General features: G+C 47.1%; 1 protein-coding gene across 1 annotated transcript in view; it reads right to left on the reverse strand.

Annotated features, from left to right (window-relative positions):
* Window positions 1-19815: 19815 nt before the first annotated feature.
* LONRF2 (LON peptidase N-terminal domain and ring finger 2) overlaps window positions 19816-24065 on the reverse strand; it is a 40211-nt gene continuing 35961 nt past the window's right edge. Inside the window, exon 12 of the mRNA XM_015112962.3 lies at window positions 19816-22847. Within this exon, the coding sequence (XP_014968448.2) occupies window positions 22653-22847 (195 nt within the window). The 3' untranslated portion in view covers window positions 19816-22652. The remainder of the gene's footprint in view (window positions 22848-24065) is intronic.

Genomic DNA, 24065 nt, shown 5'->3' on the forward strand with positions numbered 1-24065 from the left:
CCCCTAAGCTCCCCGAGTCTGCCTTCCCTCCTCTGTAAAATGGGATAATAGTTGTGGAGCCGCATGGGCTTGTGGTGAGGAGCCCACAGATGTCAGATGCTGTGGCTGGCCTCGTCATCATTATTATTAGGACTGCTATTATGATGGCTGCAGCAATGGCCGTCTGGGCATTAGCCATCTGAGGGGTGTCCAAAGGCCACAGATTATCCCCACATCTACATCCATCCTTGTGGTACTTTCTCTTCTTTAAGGTTCTTAAGAATGTGCACATTTTTTTTTTGGCAGGTGAATCTGGGATATGACCTTATTACTCCCCTTACACCACCAGTAAAAATTGGCACACCTGGTGACCTCATCACACCTGGTGCCCGCTGCCAGATGCCAGAGCAGGGGATGGAGGAATGAGCAAGTAGCACCTGGAGTCTGATGAGGGGCAGCAGGAAAGGTAGGGTTGGGAACTCCCGAGAGGGAAGCGTCACTTTAAGGGAGCTGGCACTGGAGGCAGACTCCACCAACAGGAGAAAGGCTGGGGCATGGCCACAAGCCACCCTTCCTCTAGACCAGTGCTTTTCTGACTCTCAAGCACATGCGTGGCTGCTGCGGGTTTGTTATAACCCAGCTGGCTGGGTCCCCACCCCAGAGCTTCTCATGTGGCAGATCTGGGATGGGGCCCAAGACTGCGTGTCTGGCAAGTTCCCAGGCAATGCAAACATGGCTGGTCTCAGGAATGAGCTTTGAGAACCATTGTTTAAACCCATAATCTTCAAGCTGTCAAATGAAATATTTTGGAGGCAAAAATAAAGCAATGAGGCTGGGCACGGTGGCTCACACCTGTAATCCCAGCACTTTTGGAGGCCGAGGCAGGCGGATCACTTGAGGTCAGGAGTTGGGGACAAGAACGGGCAACATGGTGAAACCCCATCTCTACTAAAAATAGAAAAATTAGCTTGGCATGTTGGTACATGCCTGTAGTCCCAGCTACTTGGTAGGCTGGGGCAGGAGAATCGTTTGAACCCGGGAGGCAGAGGTTGCAGTGAGCTGAGATCACGCCTCTGCACTCCAGCCTTGGCGACAGAGCAAGACTCCATCTCAAAACAACAAACAAAACAAACAAACAAACAAAAGCAAACCAAACAATAACAAAGCAACAAACAAGGTGATGGTATAGGGCTAGGGGCGCCTTGCCAGACACTTCCTAAGGCACAGTTCCAAACGGAATGGAAATTCTGAAGTTCCCGCTTGGCTTTAGACCAGGCATCAGAGAGCAGAGAGTCCAGGCCTTGTGTTGTGCATCTTAAAAGAACTGGTTACAACCACATAGTATTCAGGATTGGGTGTCCTACAATCTGTATTTCAATGAACCCAGATGCTTCTGAGCGTGTCAAGGCTTGAGAGGCGCTGTGTGTATCACTTATAGTGGCTCCAGTTACCTGCTGATACCCACACCTGCACCTGTATCTCACCCTAGGTGGCAGCCTCAGGTCTCCTGAGCTCATGACCGGCTCCATCTGCACCTGCCTTTCCCAGGCTACTGAGAACTTACGTCTAAACATATAGCTGAGCTCAGCACCTTCTCCCCAGCCTTTCCTCTTCCTGGGCTCCCTAACCTGAGAAGAGCATGGTCATTTACTAATTGCTCACCATGTGCCTGGCACTGATAGGTGCTCCATATACATTAACTCCAAACCAAGGTAGATATTAGAATTCCCATCCTATAAATAAGGCGTTCAAGGCTCCAAGAAGTGAAGCACCTTGCCCAAGGTCACCTAGCTAGCAAAGATTTAAACCCAGGCCTGGGGCCTGCAGGACAGTCCTTTGTCTCTACCACACTACCTGGCATCATGCACCCAGCAGACGGAGCCAGAAACTCACTCACCATCCAGGGCCTGGATTTATTGCATTTAATATTCCCACCTTTTTACAGAGAAGATCTATAGATTTCATCAGCTGTGAACAACAACAAAAAGAGTAGGTAGGAGTTCCAAAATCCTATAATAACAATGAAAATCATGGTAAGAGTAATATTTTGGAAGAGTCGAGGCCATACACTGAGCGCCTTCCCTTCTGGCTGTGGGGAGGGACTTAGCATGTCCCAGGCAGCTCAACTTTGCAGAAAAGCAGCATCTCCCATCCTTTCCACAGGCAGCAGCTTTCTCCAGTCCATACTTCAGAGACAGAAGCACCCCACGGATGTCCCTCCATTCCTGAGGATGCAGTGACCCCATGTGGCCAATTCCAAATGTAGCCACTTGATGGCCGTTGGGCTGTGACTGCTATTTCTTCGTCATTTAAACAATTCTCCAATTGCCGGCTTTTGCTGGAAGTTTTGCTTTCATTCCACTGAGGAGGAGAGGAAACTGAGGCAGCTCGAACTGGGAAGGGCGGGGCTGAGCGTGCAGGGACAATGTCCTCCTAGCCTGCTGGCCACAAGGACCCTCCAGCTCTGAATGTGGGCTGAGAGCATCCCCTTAGGGCTACATTGGAGGGGCAGCAACCCGGGATCCGGACAGCTGGCCTAAAGCCTTCTAGGCCCCAACCAGGCTGCTGCATTATAGAGAAAGGAGAGAGAGAGAGAGAGAGAGAGAGAGATGAGACCAAGGAAACTCTGCACTGAGTCACCCCCAGACTCAGGAGGTGGAAATGGGGGGCTGTCATGTGAGAGCTGGGAGGGCCCATGGGGTTATCAAAGTCATGCCCACATTTTATAAAGACAGCAAGCGCCAGAGTGTGACAAGGTCTCTCCTTAGCCAGCCACTAATAAGTGTGAGCCGGCGAGGAACTGCATATGGCTGCTACCAACATATGCCGAGTCATGGGGCCTTCAACTAAGTAGGGGGTGTCTTTCTCTTATGTAATCTGAAATTTCTCAGAAGCAGGTGGTCCAGGGCTGCTAGGGAGACCCCACGATGTCATGAAAGACCCCAACTCTGTCTTCTGCTTCACCAGTCCTAAAACATGGCATTTCTCCACAAGCCTACATCATGGTCACGGCACCTGCTTCAGCTCCCCTCTCACTCCTGAGTCCCAGGCGGGGAAAAGGAAGAAGAGGGAAAGCTCAGAGGCCAATTGTCAGAAGCATACACTTCCCCTTCAATAGCATTTCCTGAGGTTTCACCCAATAACTTCCTTTTATCGTATTGGCCATTGGAACTGTAGTTTGTAAGCTGAGCGTATTCCTAGAAGGAAGGGGAGAATGAAGATATAGATTACTAGAGGCCTCACCTATCTCTACTCGGGATAATAACAGCTACCATTTCTTCGGAGCTTACTATGTTTACATGAATTTATCTATCCTCACAATAACCCTGGCAGATAGAGTTTGTGATCCCATTTCACAGGTGAGGAAAGTGAAGTTTAGTGAACTTAGGTTAACTGAACCACACCTAGTGAGGGCTGGGGACAAAATCTGAAAGTAGATATGACTCAAATCCTATGGTCTTCACCTTATAGCACCTAACAAAGGGGCAGAGAAACAAGATTCAGGCTTCAAAAGCTACGTTACAAAGCCTCTCTCCCTTGGCGTGGTAACCACTGATGCTTCCTTGTAAATGGAGAAAGCAGCATGAAAACATGCTTTCTGAGGAAGGAGCTGCGGCTGTTGTCACCATTGTTGGGAAGGACAGAGCACTATACTGGGTTTGTGGTTTGCCCAAGAGTTCCTTTCCCCAGACCCTTAATCCGTTCTTTGACTTGCTGTCATTCTTAACAGAGTCAAGGAGAAAGCTTGCACATGACCATGAAACTTGGTGATTTCGGTTTCACCATGATCAGTCAAAGATCATCAGTTTATCCTCTTTCACTATTTGTACAGCTGTGTCCAGGATTTTGTGAAAAGTCTTTTAAATGTACAATCAAGATACATCTTTTGGCTTTGTGAAAAGATCCTTGGCTTCATAAAAGGACTCATTCCGGGACTCCTTTAAGTGAAGGTCTCCAGTATTTTCGAATATAATAATAATAATTATTATTATTATTTTTTTGAGACTGAATCTGGCTCTGTCACCCAGGCTGGAGTGCAGTGGCGCAATCCCGGTTCACTGCAAGCTCCACCTCCCGGGTTCAGGCCATTCTCCTGCCTCAGCCTCCCGAGCAGCTGGGACTACAGGCTATTTTTTTGTATTTTTAGTAGAGACGGGGTTTCACCGTGTTAGCCAGGATGGTCTCGATCTCCTGACCTCGTGATCCGCCCGCCTCGGCCTCCCAAAGTGCTGGGATTACAGGCGTGAGCCACCGCGCCCGCCCAAAGAGAAAATATTTTAAAGTTTTAGCCAATCAAGAAAGAGGCCTGAGCACAGAGAAACTCAAAGCTCGAGTGTGTGACAAGCGCCGCCTGAGGATCAGCCGGAGATGAAGGAGGGTCGCTGTGCAGGTCCGCGGGGAGATGCAGCCGGCTGACAACGGGATCTTCCAATGGCCTCTTTCACAGAGGGACGTCCAACTCTGCCCGGGGCATGTGAGAGTGGAGAGACATCTAGGGTGGTCCTGCTTCACCATGACTTGGCCTATGCTTTGTTGTCTTGAGGCCGTTCGTCCTGGGATCTCAGCCGAGCCTTGTCAACTTCGCTGATGTATCCCCCAAAACTTTGGAAAGCAGGGAAATCCCGGGCACTCCAGTCCTCTGCAGTACTGCAGGACGTCCAGCAGGTGGCGCAAAAGACAAGCGCTCGCCTCACCCATCTCCTTAAGAAGGAAATTTGACCAAAATGACAGCTCCTTCCTTCCTTCCTTCCCTCCCTCCTTTCCTTCCTTCCGTCCTCTCCTTCTCTTCTGTCCCTCTCTTTCTTCTTTATTCATTGAATCATCAAGTATCCATGAATGACTACAAGCAGAGCTCTGTGCAAGATACTGGGGGGATGAATTAGGACGGGGTCCCTTGCCTTTGAGGAACCTGGAGTATAATAAAAAAGTAAAATAACCACCAACTGAAATACAGGAGGTGGCACAGGTTTCTGAGGGAGCAGTGTCACTCTTGAGCAGTATCATCGCAGCCTGCAGGTGCTGGAGTCAGACCAACCTGTCTTGTCTGTCTTCTGGTCCCGATTCCACACTTGCTGCAACCTTGTGCAAGCGCCTTAATGCCTCAAAGCCTCGATTTCCTTATCTGTAAAATGAGGATAACAATAGATTGTCCTATGACATGTTCATAAGGTGGGCATAAGGAGTTAACATACCTAAAACATTTAGCACAGTTTTTGAAAAAACAAAACGTTATTTAAAACATATAACTCATTCATTCTTGCATGCATGCATTTATTCTATAGACATTTGTATGACAACCTTGTGAAGAAGATTGTCCTTGTTATTATAGGAGGTACAAAGTAAGTAGAAGGAATACCCCTGTGTGTGGGGATTTGTAGTCAGGGTGAATATTTCTTCAACATCTTCTTGAACACTTTTCTCTGTGATAGTCAAAATCAGCCTGGACTGAAAAGAGAAGAAAGCAGCCCAATTGTTAATCCTGCTGGGAGGACACACTCTGATAAAGCCAGCTTCAGCATCCACAGAAAATGCCACTTCTCCCGAGGTCAACCTGCAGCTGGAAAATGCCAGGATGATCTCCCTTGATTCCTCCCAATCACCATTCCTCACCATGATTGGTGAGGAATCATGGGAGATTCCTCACCAATCATGCCCCAGACCCGCTTTGCCACACCCCTCTTTTGCTAAGAATCCCCAAATGCTGAGCCCTCATTCCTCTTACTGGTGCCGAAACTGTATGTAGTCCATCCTGCTGCTCCTGAGACTGTCTTGGAAACAGCAGCCAGCACAGGATGGACCCCGCTTCCTCAGACCCTCATCAGAGTCTCCAGGGGGAGCCCAGACCTTCTAGAAGGGGCTTCCCTCCCCTCCCCCACCAAGTGTGCAGCACCCCCAGGCTCTAGAGTCATGTCAGTCAGCCACGGTTTTCGGACCGAGGGGTGCATGGTGGTCATCGACAGATGGAAACTCACTTTTGTGGGCTCCCTGAAGTGGGGTGCAGGCCTCCACCTCCTCAGAGGCCCCCACGGGAAACCTTGGCAGGGAGGGAGGCAAGGGAGGAACGGGACCCAGCTGGAATTCTGACTTCAGCAAAGGTGTTGGAGGAAGGTTAAGGGCAGTGGCTGCAGTTATGTGAATCAGACGCAGCCCTGGCAGAGCTTCTGGTGCCCAGGCTGGAGCACCCCAAGTGCCCCTTGAGCTATGAGCATCCAGCGAGACACTGGGCGTGCACAGCCTTATGGTGGGCTGTGGCATCGAACCACTGAATGAGAGAAGGTCTCTACTAGAATCTGCTGTTTCTTCCTTTCCTCCTTCTTGCCTCCCTCTTTCCCTCCCTTCCTCCTCCTTCCTTCCTTCCACAAGCATCTTTGTGCAGGAACTGTGTTGAGTGTTGGGGGCACAGATGCCTCTGGCCAGTCCCCATATCCCCAGGTTTCTGAAGATTTCGTCATGACACAGTGACAGTGGAGGGACAATCTCCCAGGTGGGGCGGCCTCTGGGGGCAGGTGGCACCTGCGCAGCCTTGAGCATGGGTTTGAGGGCACCGTAGCATTCCATTTTTGGGGCCTGGGCCGACACGCAGATCTGAGCCTCTGCAGGCCAGTGAGGCTGGTTCTGCTCAGCTGGCACCTTGGTTATCTGCTGGGCAGTGGCGACTGCTCTTTCAGGCCAGTGTGTGCCACCAGGCCCATGTCAGGGATCATAGGTCTCAGGGGTCTGTGGGATACCACGCCCCTCAGTCTCCCTGGGTATGGAGGGGTGCGAGACACACCACACGCTCCTCCCTAGCCAGACTGTGGGAATCTCCACCTCCTCCCCTAGAAATAAGGGCACAGTATGCGTAGTGCTAGGAATCAGAGCCCCCACCTCAGGACTTAGAGGAGGAAGGAAAAGGGCCCTGGGGCATGGAGAAAAGCTTGACTCTCACCTCCTAACACACACTCCCCACCCTTCTCCTTCTGCCCAGGCCTGAGCCCTCCCTCCGCGCAGGGAGTGTCAGCTGGGTGCAGGTGCTGGCCTCACGAATGCTGTGCTGAATCTTCCGGATGCTCCCGCACTGCCTGGCCTGCCTGGCCTGACTCCACCCTTCGGAGGCCATGGGCTCTGTGAAAGGGCGTTGGCAGCAGTTGTGTGAATCAGAAGCAGTGGTCCTGCCTGAGACCGTGGTCAGGCCAGAGGCAGGGATCCAGGAGGCCTGGGGCCTAACATAGGCCTAGGTTAGTCTGTGACCTTCGCAGTTCACTCCCTTACTTTGAGTTTGAGTGAGGGGTTGGATTGCTGTGTCCCCAGGGAAAAATTTCCCTTTGGAAACCCAGACATTTCAACCTGCAGAGCTCAGAATTCAGGGCATGGGAAACACAGATGCTCCGAGTGGGCTCCTGGGAGCTGGAGTCAGCACGTCTTGGTTTCCGGACCGGGGCTTTCTACTGGGGACAAAGTGTCATGTAAAAGTGCTTGATCCCAAGTGACTCCTGTATCCTGGAGGACAGCATCTCATTCTTGTCAAGTAGTGCCTGTGGGCTGGCACGAGGCCTTTAACAGCCACGCCAATTTCCTATAAGACCAGAAGCTCCTGTCTAGTTCGGTAGGTGACGTGCATCTACCATCACAACCCACGCTGCGCCCTTCACGATGGAGATGCTGTCCACTGCTGACAAAGCCAACACTCCATGAGCCCTGTCATGGTGCTTCTGATGGAGGCCCTGTGGTTGGGAGAGAGAAATCTCTACCCAGAGTAGCAGTCTATTTATATTTCAGAATGAATCAGTGGCCCTTCAGCTTTCTATCAAGTTCAGCATTTGTCCCCATTACCGGCAGATTGGACATCTGATGGAAGCAGTAGTTACATTTAGTAAGTAGAAGCCTGTACCGTTGGGCTCACTCATAGCCTCCATCCCTGCCACCACTGTGCCAGCACTGGGAGGCCAATGACACAGGCTGGCCCGTGGTACCTGGCCAAGTCATTTGGCCTACTTGGCTGCTAGGAGCCTCCTCTATGGTGGATGATCTCCAGGGAGCACTACCACGTAATAAGACGTTCATCACGTTCTCCACCCGCCACTCCCGTTTGCGCACTCACGTGCCTCTACCAGACCTCCCTGCCCCAGATCTTGCAACCTTTGTCTTTCCAGGCTCCCGAAGCCAGACAAGCCATTTGGCACTGCCCACAAGTCCTTATATATTCTAACGCTGGGCTCATTTTCCTTCCACACAAAGTGGATGACCAGGTACTCTGCCCCAAATTCTGTCCGTTGGGAGGTTTCTCCATCATTACTGTCTTTCGAGGCCACCCTTGATCGAGGCTGAATGCAGCTGCCACCTTTGTGCAGCTCACACAAACATGCCACGCCCACTCGAGCATGATAAGCTTGGATGTTTCCTTCCTCCTTTGGTTATAGAGAATTCCCCACACAGCCATGCGTATGAACTGGTAAGATGCAGTGGTGCACACATGGCGATGACAGAGGCCTGGGCTATATGTTCGTGTCGTGTGCTGTGCCCTGCTCCTGCTCGCGTGTGGCTGTAGGGATACCACTTTAATCCTAAGATGGATTTCTGCTGGCCCACCCCATCTTATGACATGATGGTTCTGCCCAAACCTAACTCATCGGGGTTTGGGCTCATGGAGTGTTGGCTTTGTCAGCAGTGGACAGCATCTCCATCGTGAAGGACGCAGCATGGGCTGTGATGATGGATGCACGTCACCTATCGAACTAGACAGGAGCTTCTGATCTTATAGGAAATTGGCATGACTGTTAAAGGCCTAGTGCCAGCCCACAGGCTGTGGCTGCATGTCCACTTTATGCCATGGTCAAGGGCTCTGTCTCCACCAGGGCCCAGCAGCACGCTGGCAGTCTTGTGATTCTCCTATTATAACTTGCCATAAATTCCACACAGCTCCTCTTTTTTCTGTTGTATTATTTTGCTAGGGTTGCTATAACAAAGTGCCATGATTGAAAGGCTTAAACAACTGCAATTTATTTTCTTGCAGTGGTGAAGGCTGGAAGTCAGGATCTAGCTGTCAGCAGGGTTCGTCCCCTCTAAGGGCTGAGAGGGAAGGGTGTGTTCCAGGCCTCTCTCCTGGGCTTGCAGATGGCTGTCTTTCCCCTGCGTCTTCACATGAGCTTCCACCCTGGATGTAGCTGTGTCCAAATTTTCTCTTATATGGACACCAGTCATACTGGATTAGGGCCTACCCTAATGAGCTCATCTTACCTTTATTAGCTCTTCTGCAATGACCCTGTTTGGGTCACATTCTAAGGTACTGGGATTTAGGACTTCGACATACGAATTCCTGCGGGGGTGGGGGGATGTCAGCTGACACAATTCGGCCCATAATACCCCCCAGTGATCCTCTTAATGTCTCAGTCAGCCAGCTGATGTGCCCAAGCGTCAGCGCTCCATGGACCACAGCCTGGGTCCGGTGCAGGGCTCTTTCCTGCTCTTGGCCCTCCCCAAAGCAGGCAGCTTTTTATTGCACCCAGGACACAGGTCTGAGCAGCACTCCCAGATGTGTCATACGCTGCCTCCAAACCCAAAGAAGTTTACAAGGTACTGTGCTTCCTTCTTCACGGTAGGAGGTGCAAGATGCAGTGATTTCTCCTGAATGCCCCTCATCCCTGCCTCCCTAGAAATTTCGCTGATGTGGCAAAGCTCTGAATCATTGTAAGGTTTATCTCCCATCCTCTGGAGTGCATGTGTTTTACCCAGGCCTCTGATGTGCTAGCCACTTCTTGCTCATCCAGTTTGATTAGAGTGGCATCAGTGATGTAACTGATTGACACGATGCTCCACAAATCTTCTGGGTGGTCCAGATCTCTTCCTTGTTTGATTATGACAGAGGGCAGGTGGGTCAACATTAGCCCCGGGGCAAAACAATACACGTACACATTGTTTCATGGGAAAGTAAAGTGCCTCTTTCCTGACAGAAAATGCACTTGCAAAATCAATGTCTGTACACGATTTGCTTCAGTCTAAGTGACTATGCTGTAGCAAAGAGCTAAAAATCTATCTGGCACGGCAGATGGCCATCAGTGCTAATCCTCAGTTGAGTTTAGAAGAGTCTACTCTCATTTTCTAGGGTCGACCAGGAGTTTTCAATGGCAAGACTTGTAAGTTACATAGATAAATGATGGGCTACAACCTCTGCATCCTCTAGATATTTAACAGTGATGCTAAATTCTACCACCCCTCCTGGGACATGATATTGTTGTTATTTACTAGAGTGGCTGAGGGGAAGAGGAAATAGTTTTGGAGGCTTCCACTTCTCTTCACTGTAACAGCTCTTACCTCTCAGGCCAAGAATACTCTAAAATGTGTCCATTCTGATACTATATTTAGGTACCAGAAGAATGACGCACTGTGACCCAAATCCTGACTGGGGCTGCATTTATTACCTGGTCCTCATGTACCCCACTCTAATAGGGGTGCCACGATGATGTTTCATGTCCCTGGAACAATGGGCATTTCTGTGGTCCCAGCTACTCAGAAGGCTGAGGCAGGAGAATCCTTTGAGCCCAAGAGGTTGAGGCTGCAGTGAGCTATGTTTGCACCACTGCACTCCAGCCTGGACAACAGAGCAAGACCCTGTCTCTAAAAAAAGCAAAAGCAAAAAAAAAGAAACAAGGTAGGTAGGTTAAAAAATATAAAAAGGAGGATGGAAAAGGTATCATAAAGGTGCCAGGAAGTTAATAAAAATACTTTTCAGTATTTTGTAGAGTGTGTTATGCCAAGTTTAAAATATTTTAATTTATGCCTTTAAAAATTCCAAATAAATATATGCTTTCATAGTTAATTCAGTATTTGCAATTCATATTCCTATTCTTAAGAAGCACTACCCCCTTCCTCCCAAATAAATAACTACACAAGCTTCATTTCTTATTAAATCTTATCTGCCTCGTATAGAAATGATTTTTTAAAGAATTATGGTTTTAAGTGAAAGCCAATGGCAGTCCTCTCTCCTTTTTTTTCCTACTAAAATTAAATTGGAATCGTTCCACATTTGCACTGTTCCTCTAAAGTTCATATCCACTAGAACCTGTGGATGTAACCTTATTTGGAAATAGGGTCTTTGCAGATGTAATCTAGTTAAGATGAGGTCATCCTGGATTAGGGTGGGCGTTAAATCTAATAACTGGTGTCCTTATATAAGGAAAGGGACATGTGGACACAGACACACAGAGGGAAGAAGGCCGTGTGACGATGGACATGGAAACTGGAGTGATGCAGCCGCCGGCCGAGGAAGGCTGAGGTTGGCCAGCAGCCACACCACCTGGAGGAGATGAGGGAGGAGTCTTCCTGGGGCCTTCAGAGAAAGCCCGACCCTACTGGCACCTTGGCTTTGGATTTCTAATGTCCAGAAACGTGAGCGAAGAAAACTGTGTGATTTATTGTGAAAAGCCGCCAGTCTGTGGTGATGTGTTAGTACATCCCTATGACACTAACACAAAGGCCTAGGCACTGATTTGATCTAATTTCTCATCAGTCTAGCCTATTACTCAGGTGTGATCATTTATTAAAGAACATTTATAACACTAAGTTTTATTCAGTTCAAATATCACATATTAGATATACAATACCAATTAATTGGAAATGAACAGTACAAGAATACATGAAGTAAATACTGTAACATTTAAGTTTCGTCTCACTTAGGCAACAAGAAATGCTGAGTATTATTATTACATCTTCAAAACAGACTTAAACTTTGGAAACATAAGGCCAGATGAGTGACCTGTATCACATGATATGACAACACATCACTTATTTCCAAACAAGAAAAAGCATGATTATCAAGTTTATCTACACCGGCTTATTTATACAAATTTGCTCTTATTAAATAGAAAAAAAAACACACATTCAATTCCTAATTGGTAAAATCATTTCACAACTCTAAAATTAAGATGCTAATGACACCACTCTCCACTAGCATGAAAGAACAATATATGAATAGAGTACCCAGCTTTCCAACCTATTAACAGGTTTTTATTTTCAGAATTGAGTGGAAAATTGTATGTGGGGTAAATAGCATGAGAGAAAAATCGCTCACTGGTTGAACTGTTCGTAGTACAAAAGGTGACAAAACTATGAAAGTTAAAATATTATGGTAAATAATGAAGGCCCCAATGCAATTTTTAAAAATGATGCCTGGAAAACAAAAGGTTAGTGATACTCATGTTGCAAACTCCATCTTCATCCTTCAAAGGTCACATGTGCCAACCAACCGAGACTCATGACAGTAAACTTCCGTAGGGTTCTCTATTATGATCAGGGCCAATCCTTCACCTTGGGGACTGTCATAGTACCCAGGGAGCCTCACATGCCTCTCCCAGCCCCTCCCTGCTCTGAGTGACTGAGAGAAGCTTCCTTTGCTGCAGGGCTGCAGGCAGGTGCTTCCGTTCCTGAGCTCCTAAACACACCAAGGGGTGCCTGAAGGTCCAGGCCTGCCCCTCTCTAGAGGAAAAACCTACTCATTTGGAGACTACAAACCTCTTCTAGAAGCTGTAACCCGAAATGCTAGAATGAGCTTCTATTAATCATGCTTTTTAATAATGTACAATGTTTTGACATCTTGGGGACCTCACTGACTGGGGGAGACTGCCTTTCCCACGGCAAGCCAGTTCTTAGAGAGAGCGAAGGGGTCCCTTGGGAGTGCACCTTTGCACACTAACCAATTCAGAGTCCGTCTCCTCGATCTGACTCTTCCACCGCAGGAGGCAGTATCCCCTCGCCCTCATCACCCAGGTCCAGGCACCAGGCAGCTGGAGAACACCCCTGTAGCTACCGCCCAAGACATTCAAACCTGCCAATCCTACACTCTGGCCCCGCCCATCTTCGCCTTTGCCATGGAGACACAAAGGAAAGCTGCTTGCCCGTGCTTGCGCCTAGTTCTGCCTCCTGACCACTCCAGTGCCTCCTCCTCCTGTGGCCCTGCATGGCCTGGTGCGCTCCTTTTCTCCAGAAATGCAAGTAACAAACTTTTCTTTCAATGACATCAGCCTCTCCTTTATGAATTAAACATGCAGGTACATTTTGATACCACGGGCACAGTGAGCGGGGTAAGTCCGTGTGTGGCGGAGGGCATGCCTCGCCTCTTGGCTGCGCGCGGCTTACTAACTGGACCCCCACCCTGGGGAGCATGGCTGCTGCTGGCATGTTTGCACTCTGGCTGCACCACGTATGCTGTGTCTGCCAGAGTGTCTGTGACAGTCCAGCCTAAATTATAAGAGGACCGAGCTCATTCAATCCTTGGTGCTGTAGACTAGGGTGATGTCAATCGTAGTCCCCTACGCAGGACCTTCTGGGTATAACTGTATAATTGGATGCACTGAGTCCCTCTGAATTCCCTACCTGGACATACCCACTTTCTTGCCTGGTGGTCTCAGGGCAATGAGGGTGACTCCCTCCACAAGGAGCAAGGAACGGCTTTCCCTGCGAGCTTGTGCTGGACGAGAGTCTGATAACCGAGCCAGCAACGCTGAAGTCAGCAGTGGGCTGCTCACCTGAGGGGCCCTCCCCAGCATCCAGTGAGGAATGAATCGCACTCCTGGGCAAAGGATCTGGGTGTTGGTCTCCGAAGCGCTGCAGGGATCCTCCGGCCCTGTGGCTGCTGAGAGGCGCCCTCCTCACAGAAATGACAGCCGCCAAAAGGTTTAAATGTTGCTTTGAGAGCCTCGCAGCTGTTGTGACTCATTCCTCAATCCAGTGGGACGCAAAGGATCTGTCCATACAGACCAGTGGCTCCAGGTTAAGGAAAAGGGGAAGGGGTGGGACACTTTGTTCCCACTTCCCTGAGACCTGAGCTACGTGAGCCTGTAACACCCCCGGCCAATGTGCTTGGGTACTCTTGAACACCCTGTCTCTCAACATGCCAGGACCACTTCCTTCCAACGAAATTGCCACAAAATCAGAAAAAAAGGAAAAAGCCAGAAAAAGCCTAGTACAAGGGGAAAAAAATTAAAGGTCACTAAATAGACTGTGTGCATTTATGTGTATGTGCACATATACATACACATACACACATATATACACATGCAGATAGAATATTTTAATGCAAATATATAATAAATTATACATGTATATGTACATATACAGCTACACTGATGGTCCCTAATCTGATCCAATTAGAAATCCAACACTTATACACTAAAAATGTATACAACAAATTATATATTAATATTACATATAAATAAGATTTATATACTAAAACACTTAACCAAAAGATAAAGCGGTGCCTATTGGCTTTTGTGTCTCCATAACTTAGTTTCTTTTGTGACATTTGCTAAAATGTACCCATTGACAAAGCTTCATAATCTTTTTTTTTTTTTTTTTTTTTTTTTGAGACGGAGTCTCGCTCAGTCGCCCACGCTGGAGTGCAGTGGCCAGATCTCAGCTCACTGCAAGCTCCGCCTCCCGGGTTCACACCATTCTCCGGCCTCAGCCTCCCGAGTAGCTGGGACTACAGGCGCTGCCACCATGCCCGGCTAGTTTTTTGTATTTTTTAGTAGAGACAGGGTTTCACTGTGTTAGCCAGGATGGTCTCGATCTCCTGACCTCGTGATCCACCCGTCTCGGCCTCCCAAAGTGCTAGGATTACAGGCTTGAGCCACTGCGCCCGGCCGCTTCATAATCTTAATACTGGGGCTCAAATTACAGTTATACCTGGAGATCTCACTAAATCTAAACATTGTACCCCTGTAATCTTTTTAAAAATGCAACTAAATATAAAATGGCGGGAGGAAGTTATGCTTTACTTTAACTATAGCTTGTCTAAATTCTCCATGGTCATAGCACCCAATGCCCTAATATCCCATATTGGACGCAGACACTCTAATACAACAAATAATAAATTAAAATTAAAGTCAGTCTTTGGTACTTACAAACTAGCTTGATAAAACGATGCCCCATGAACTTCCAGTTAAAACAGTTAATATGAGGCCTTCAAGGATTAAAACTTACTAATTAATAAAGGGGTGATTATATCCATTGTTTCTCCATTGAACAGCCCAATTTTTCCTATCCTTAAACCTATAAAAAAAAAACAAAAAAACAAAAAAACAGGTGCCTTATGGTGGATTACTACAACCTTATTGCTGTGGTCCCATCCATTATCCAATTTCCATTATTATTAAAATTACTAGTTCTACACAATAAATAACTGGCCAATATTTGGCTCTTACAGATTTGGCTAACATGTCCTGTTAAGTGTCTGCTTGCACAGCTTTTCGGCTGCAGTTTGCCTCCTGCCCTGAAGGGGCACACACACCTGTGCAGGCCCCACAGGGAGCTCCACAGCTCTGCCACGGCACACCGTCTCTGCAGACAGGGTCTCCACCACATCCACGTTCTCCAGGGGCACAAATGAGGAGACTCGTCGTCACTCTCATTAAGGACATACAAGCCCAACATCTTTCAATACGTCTGAGGTTCTGATGGCAATGTAGTCCTCATTTACACACTCTACTTACTTTTCTTGCTGCTGCTTACAAATCAGCTTGCTTTAAATGGGGCACCCTCCAAAAACAGCCTCTAAAATCAAACCTTGAAATCCATGGGCACTCCTGTTGGTGCCCTCAGAGACCCCTTTATTATAGAAGCTCTGGCCAGCTCTGTGCAGGCCTGGAGTCTCTGGCCCACTTAGGATGGACGTAAGGTGCCCAAGGGCTTCGGATGCAAGAAACTGCCCCTCTCAGCCTCATGCAATAGCCCATTAAAGCAGTAAATGGCTGGATGCCTAGTGGGCTCTCCTGGACACAGAGGCTCTCAAAGACCTGAGCCTAGGACCCCAATCTCCAGCTGCCCATTACAAACACCTGACAAGCTCAGCAAAACTACCACTGCCTCCTTAACACAGGACAGAGTCAAGCCTGGGCCCTCTGGTGTATCCTACCTGCAGGAGGGTGGTCTCCCACGTCCTCAGTCCCTTGTGACATCATCCTCCTGCAGACCCCTTGGCGTGCCTTAGATTAACTGAGTGAACAGCAGTGGGAGTTCACAGAGGGTACAGATGGCGCTGCCAACCCTCATATAAATGACAGAGCCCAACAGCATGGTGCTGCTTCCCATCGTTTAGCCAGCATGGCCTGATACAAAATGGAACCCCAAAAACAGCGCACATGGCCAAAGTTAGGCAGTCGTCTTAACGCCAGATGCCCTCGTCAGCACAGGGCCCCAGCTTCACATTCATGGCCAACTGTTGGATTACTGCCTGACAGTTGCCCCCTTCAGGATGAAAAGCTCTGGGACTCTTCCTCACAGATACCCCAAATCCAACTCTAAATCACACCTCTCCATAGGTGCTACAGCTGGGATTCGAGGTCTTGCCGGGGCACTGCTTCACCCCTTCAGAGAGGCGGGCATCACTGGAAGTCACCGAGACACACATGTCACTTCTCGGATGGAATCCACAATGCTGGGCTCTGGGAAAAGACAGCTTCCGCAGCCCTGACAGGTTCCATACAATCGGTGTAGTGAAGACACACCATGGGCTCCTCAAACAACTCCATTTCAAACTCTGGTCTCTAAACAGACCCCAAAATGGGCCTCTATCTTGCCCCATAAACCTGAATCTCTTAATTGAGGGCCTCTCGGCTGACTCACACCTCACATAAACTTTAAAAAACATGACCATAGTCGCCTTTAAACATAAAAAGAGGACTATCTTGCGTTCTTGTATATAAAAACTCATTACGTATTAGGGCCTTCCATAATGTTCCCCCCATTCCTATAAATCTCAGATCTTGTCCCCACCCCATCAGGGCTGGAGACCAGAGAAAGAACACATTTTCTCCTGGACCCACTAACCCCAGGGCGCCCACAGGCCAGCCAGCTGCTCCTCTGACATGGGATCCATTTGAACCTAAACTTCCACCAAAAAGCAAGAACCAGAACCCTGCCAAGCACAGCCGCACATATTCTGGCGTCTATTGATCTTGTCACCACTGATCTGGGGGCTTTTGCTGGCTTATGATCCAGAGGCCCAGACCCTCCAGCTAAGCCACTATTTCAACCAAGCACGGCGAATGCTGGGACCCACATCAGCATGAGTGGGGATCCACTTAGAAAGGAGACCCCAAGTCTCACGTCCCAGAAGATGCTGCCCAGCCCAGCAGCTCATGGCTGAAGATGACACGGCCCCAGCCACAACCTCGCCGTGGGAGATAACCTGTCCCAGATATTAAAATCTCTGCCCTGGTGATGCCCACGGGCTGCCTCTCCTGAGGCACAAAGCGGGCACATGACATTTTTGCTGTTCTTCCTTTAAATGTTGAGGAGTCCGCTAATGCTGATACACGCCCTGCTTTCTGCCAAAACATGGCCCCTATACTCCCACGTCCAAATGGAGACTCTGGTAGAAGGCTACTCTCTGTGCCATTCTAAAACTTAAGGGAGCGCCTTGCTTTTCCAGGAGGTAACTGCCCCCTATCAGTCAACTCCTCAACCCCTGGGGGAGGAGCACCCACCCCCAGTGCCTTCTCCTACCACCCCAGCCCGCTTTCCACCGCAACTTCCTGCCCTGCGTCTCCACAGCCACTCTCTCCCTGGGGTGACACACGAACACCACAAGTCTCTATTTATCCTTTACTGAACTATCAGCGCACACCCTCAGCCACACAACTGCCAGACTAGCCACCACGAGCCGAGACACACCACGATATCATCATTAGACTCTTATGTTTAACACATGTGAACAACTGCACCAGGAAATTGTTCGAGGCCCCCCCAAAACTGCAGAACTACGTTCTTGACTAATGCCACATACATCAAAGACCCAGCTATGGGCCAGCCTAAGGGACTCCTGTATCTCCACGTCTTCCTCCTTTCTACTCTCAAAATAAAACGTTTTCTATGCTCTTCAGGGCAACGTATGCCCTACTCTTGAAAAGGTTTTGCTATCAAAAGTGACCTTAGTATGTCAACACAGCAGAGGACCAATTGCATTAATCATGATTTCTATATTTTATGATATTTTGACATCTCAGGGGCCTCGCTGACCCGGGAGAAACTGTCCGTCCCAGGGTGAGCCAATTCTTAGACATAGCAAAGGGCTACCCTGGGAGCAAAGTGACCAATCCAGAGGCCATCCTCCTCTCTCTGGCTCTTACAACCTAGGAGGCAATATCCCCCAGCCTAATCACCCAGGGCCAGGTGCCAGACAGCTAGAGACCATCCATACAGCCTAGCGTCTGAGCTGTTACTCAAATCAGCCAGTCTACGCTGTTTCCCTGCCCTTCCCTGCAGAACACACAGTAGAGGGTCTGAGCCACGTTCACCCTCACTCCTGCTTCTGCCTGTCTCCCGTGCTTCCCCTCATGGCCCGGTGTGGTCTGCTGTGCTTCTGGTTCTTTCATGTCTACAGGAACTGTGAGGAACAGTAAACGCTGTCAATGGCATCCACCTGTCTGTGTCCCTAATCAGTCACCTCTATGAGACCTGGGTGCAAATTCGAGTTTATGTCCCCAACTTGGGGGAGTGCAATGGTGGCGCTTCACCTCCTGCATTATTTGTGCTCACCTAAAAGCTGAGCCACTGCTAAAAGGGCTCTTTGATAGAATTCAGCAGTTGAGAAATGAAAGTCAAGGTGAGGCGTAAAGGGAAAACGACTTTCCCCCGGGAGGCAGAGCCAGTGCTCCGAAGGAAGTGTCTCACCCCAGTAGACAGGGGGTGACGCTGGCAAAGGGGTTCAGTTATCTCCCTGCGTGGGCGATGGCTCACGCGGCTCATCTTTCCCATCCACAACGGGCTTCCCTGGGAAGTAGGTTTCGGTGAACAACAGAAACAGAATGTGGCCTTCGGGAAGGATGATGTTGAAGGGGAAGAATTCCTTCCACTGACTGCCACTGCTGTCCGTGCTTAAAAAAATGGGGAGATGGGCTGGTCGCGGTAACTCACGCCTGCAATCCCAGCACTTTGGGAGGCCGAGGCGGGCGGATCATGAGGTCAGGAGTTCGAGACCAGCCTGACCAACATGGTGAAGCCCTGTCTCTACCAAGAAACACACAAAAATTAGCCGGGCGTGGTGGTTCGTGCCTGCAGTCCCAGCTACTCAGGAGGCTGAGGCAGGAGAATCACTTGAACCCGGGAGGTGGAGGTTGCAGTGAGACAAGATTGCGCCATTGCACTCCAGGCTGGGCAACAGAGCGAGACTCCATCTCAAAAAAAAAAAAAAGAGAGAAAAAAAAATGGGGAGACGGGGACCCCCCTACCCTACTTGATAGGTATACTGGGGAAAAATAAAACTTTGTGCTTTCAACTAAAAGAAATCAGCCACACTTATTTTCTTCTAATTTGCTATCACCTTTCTTCTCCGTATCTTTCACACTTCTTCTTATTTGATAGATAGTATTTAAATTTTGAAGAGTGGTATTTACCCAAGTAATTTAAGTGGTGGGGCACAAAAGAAAACAAGGAGAAGAAACAGATGGGTATTTTTTAACAGCACTTAAAAATTATAACAAATTTGATGTAATACAGGCAATGGAGTATTTTGATGGTAACAACTGTCAATTTTCCAAAAAGTTTATAATAAAGTGATAATAACATAGTTCACTGTAATTCTACCATCCATAAACTTCAATTGTTCCTTGATGATTCAAAAGTCCTGTGGTAAGACTTAATATATATTAAGTTGAGATACAATTTGTTGAACAGTCTTGGTGTGTTTTTTTGTTTTGTTTGTTTGCTTTGTTGTTGTTTGTTTTGTTTTGTTTTGAGAGAGGGAGGAGGTTTAAGTGCAAAAAAATTTGTGACCCTAAAAATGAGATAATACTGTTGAATTTGGTACATGAATTGGTTAAGAATTATTGTGTTTCTATGGATAAACCTTGACATTTTAAATTATTTTCTTTTGAAACTTTAAAAAGTATCCTTTCGATTCTGAAGATGAGGACACACATGGGGGGATGGGATATGCTAAAAATGCCACAGGCTTTCAGAATGCTGCCTTTGGGATCCTACTTGCATTTCAAAGACACAGGCAGGTTTGGGCAATGAATGGAAAAATACCGAACAGCATGTATTGTTCCTCAAGAAGAAAAATGACTTCCCCACGCTGCTATTACTGTTTTCTGCTTTTATTCCAATGTAACGAGAGCATGACTGCTGGAGCACTTTCAGTACAATTAAGCTGGAATGTCCTGACATTGAATGAGAGATTACATTATTTTCTGAGAAACCCTTAGAATTGGCATCTCCCCAACAGAAAAGAGGCAGAAGGGGGCAGGCGGAGGAGGAAGCAGACCGTTCTGCTTTAGCTTGATTGGTAGCAAACTGAAGCTGGGGGGTTGTTTTTTTTAGGTTTGTAAAAGGAGGCTTTCTTCATGACATGACCGTAGGATGCTGTCACCCTGACCGGGTTACTGATGCATGATGTTTCTAAGTGCTCGGTAAGTACCAATCTGCTCCCACGCTGCAGTATGCGGGGGTGTGATGCTGAACAGAGAGAGCACGACGTGATCATAGTTAATTCCCTCTGGTATCAAAAAAATAAAAACCTCTCTACCAAAAAATAAAAATGTGTGTTGCTCTCGTCTGCGTCATCATTGTTGTTCAGGCTTTTACATAACACACAGAATGAGAAGGCTCAGAAAGCCAGGCAGAACGGTGAAGAAATAAGTGAATAGTTCTGATTCCAAGAACTGTGTGACCTTATGACATTTAAAGAGTGAGGAAGAGAAAGCAACAGGTTCCAAATGGTGTAGCAAGCTTACCAACTAAACTTCAGGAAGCCTCGTGGAGAAGCTGTGATCACATTGTGGTTATGTAGACACCTCCAAATGGAAACAGCAATGACAACTATTCAGCTGTGATGTGAAGGTACAAAAAAATGTTCCAAAAGGGAAAGGCCGAGAATGGTCAATGCACATCGATTTTCACGAACCACTTCTGGTAAAGGTCTTCGGGCATGTGAGATGCATTTTGTTTTATTTATTTTATTCCAATCGATGACTGATTCAGTTATTCCAATCAAATGATCAGGTTAGGTTATAATGCCTAAGAAAGCTGAATACTACTGTTAATGCATAAATTCATAAAATCTCTTAGAAATCACTTGGCCAAACTGCCATTAAACCATCTCAAGATGATAGCTGAGATTCACAATAAGTGAGGCACTTGAAACATTGGATTGGAAAATACTTTCACATCTTCTCCTTATAATTAAGTGACGCTGGTATTTTCTAACTTCCACGATGAGACTGAGTTTTATCTACTGAAAACTAAAAGAAAAATTAATAATATTATAAAATCTTTCTAACAAAATGCTTGATGGATTGATATACCATCAATATTGTATATTATGAGATATGTATATTTTAAAACTGAAACATCACATACGCCTTCAATGAACAAAGCAAAACTGGCAGCTGTGACGTGTTCTTTAGTGGTTGTGACCCTCTGGTTAAGAACACTCACCTCATAGAGGAAGCCAACTAAATGTACCAGCTGGTTGGGCCAGAAAGAACATATAAGTATCTCAGATTCAGTTATTCCAATCAATATCACCAACGTGCATCACACAATGGAAATTACACTACTGTCCTGTAACAGATAACACCTGGTCTGATCACCGTAAAACTTTCTTTCAAAAAAATAAAGATAATTTTAGGTTAGTGTTGGAGAAAAACTTACTGAATATTTACATCCCACACCGGCCATCCTCCCTTCGTATATTCTGATCTATTTTCCTGGAACAGACAGATTACCATGGCATGGCAGATTTTTAATGTTCTTGTATATTAATAAACGGATAGTAAACTGAAATTTATGGATGGGGCTAATTTCTAATGCAAATCCCAACAGAAAAAGATGACTGTTTCCTAAATGCTTAGTAACCGTTGAGCAATGAGACAAGGTTCTACTTTCAAGGCATTCTTTGTACTTGGTGGTTTTATGTTTGACATCCCAATGCATATACAATTTTAACTCACTTTTGCTCACTTTATTGTGTGTAAATATATATATATGTATCTCCTCCAGTGAACTATACTGTTCTCAGGTTTTTCTATATCCAAGGTACACTTTCTTATGTTTTGACATTCATTTGATTACAACATGCAATTTACAACACCTGGGACTACAACAGGACATTAAACACAGTTCTATCCGGTGGCTACTACTTCTTGGGTAAGGACTAGTTTGGGCTCCTGCACTGAACAATGGTGTGATTATTCAATTTCACAGACAACTTCACAGCAACACGCAAAGCCTAAGCGTAGTTTTGGTTAGCCTGTGTTCTAAGAAATCCACTTCCAGATAAAAACGTGGTTCCCCATATTGTCTACACACTAAAGCATGCCTTTACCGTCTGGCAGAGCAAGATCCTGACTGGGAAGGGAATCCTCCTTTCTCGTGAAACCTAAACCACATGTAAACCATCTGCAGGGTCCTGTGCTGTCAGTGAACTGTACTCCCCAAGCACCTGCTTCCAAGAGATTTTCTTAGGGTTTTTTTTTTTTTCCAACTATGGGCTCCATTCAGACTTCAGGCTAACCTTGTACAAGATCAGATCCCACCAGACACAGAATTGTCATTTTTGAGGACTCAATGTTTGGCAAGCGTCCCATTTTGGAACCTTATCCACAAGCACTTGACAAAGCACAACGAGTGGACGGCTATTCGTCCATGCCTGACATTTATAAAAGTACAAGGGCTTCCAGAAACCTTGACAGAGAGAAAAATCAATTATTTCTCTCCCTGGCATTAGCCAGCTCTTGCCGACTATTCATCTTACGCGTGATGATGACTAATATCCGTCGGATGGCAAGGAGCCGCTCTTTGAGTGAGGTCATGCCGAGGATGGCCAGCTGAGCCTTGCGCTCCAGGGGCAGCACGGCCAGGATCCACCAGGACCAGGCAGGGCCGCTGGGATTACTCTGCAAAAGAGATGAGAGGAAAGTGAGATTAACACTGAAAATGCAAGCCTGTTCCCCAACACAGTCTTTTGCTCCGCCAACAGACACGTGAGCAAGAATTAAATGCCACCTTGTATTTCAGAGCTACTTCACAATTCATTCAGCTCTCAAAATACATCGTTTACTTTTACGGCACACATTTAAAGGTGGGGGAACCACAAAAGGAAGAATCTGCAAACAGAAGCATCTTCCGCGGGGAGATTCTATGAATCAGTTGCTTCTGTTCTCTCAAGCTTTCAGTTAAGAGTATATACTGGTCAGAGGAGAAGATCATCACTTTAACCTTCACTTTCCAATGTTCTGTGCTATTATTTTTTACGTCTTAAGCATGCCATATAAAGCATAATACTGTTAAGGGCTAAAAGTATGTGTACAAGTTTGAGTGACATACTCAATGTGGCAAATGAGTGTATGAAACATATATATGTATGCATATCATATGTAAGAGTTATCACAAATTATATACATAAGAATTATTATGCCACCAAATAACCTTTATTTCACATAATCAAACAGAGCACTTCTGGGCTAAGTGCTAGGCAAAAGCCAATCATAAACTTGTTCTCAATATTCTTGGTATTGGAACCAAGATATCCAGGCCTTTTTGTTTCCAGGGTCTAGGATTCTTAACTCTATTCCTCCTCCAAAAATGTGCAGGATGCCAACAAGAGCTGGGAGGGTGGACTCTGGAGTCGCCTTAGTTTAGGGTGAGGTAGATTATACTGGAGGATTAGGAATAGCACTGTGGCCAAAGCTCACTGGGGGTAGCCCAAGTCACTGTGAGGAAGACATCAACCTGCCCTTCAGAGGGAGAAGGGCACAGATGGAGAAAACAACCTTTTAAACAGATTCACACTCTTTTCCCCGCCTCATCTCGCAGAGAAAGAAGAAAACTGAGTAGCATGCTTAATGGGAAGGACCTCATATAAAAATCGATATATTACCTAAAATCCCTCTGTAGTCATCAGAAAAATGGTTCCCCCAAAGACTCTAATTCCTGAAACCTGGGAATATGGTACCTTATATGGCAGAGCGAATTGGAGGATGTGATTCAGTTAAGGACTTTGGGATGGGGGAATTATCCTGATGGGCCCAATGTGTTCATATAGGGTCCTTTCTGGGCTGTGGTCAGAGGGACACGTGGCTTTGGAAGGACCGTCGGAGAGAAGCAACATTGCT

This window comes from Macaca mulatta, chromosome 13 (assembly GCF_049350105.2).
Source record: "Macaca mulatta isolate MMU2019108-1 chromosome 13, T2T-MMU8v2.0, whole genome shotgun sequence".
In the NCBI taxonomy this organism is placed as follows: Eukaryota; Metazoa; Chordata; class Mammalia; order Primates; family Cercopithecidae; genus Macaca; species Macaca mulatta.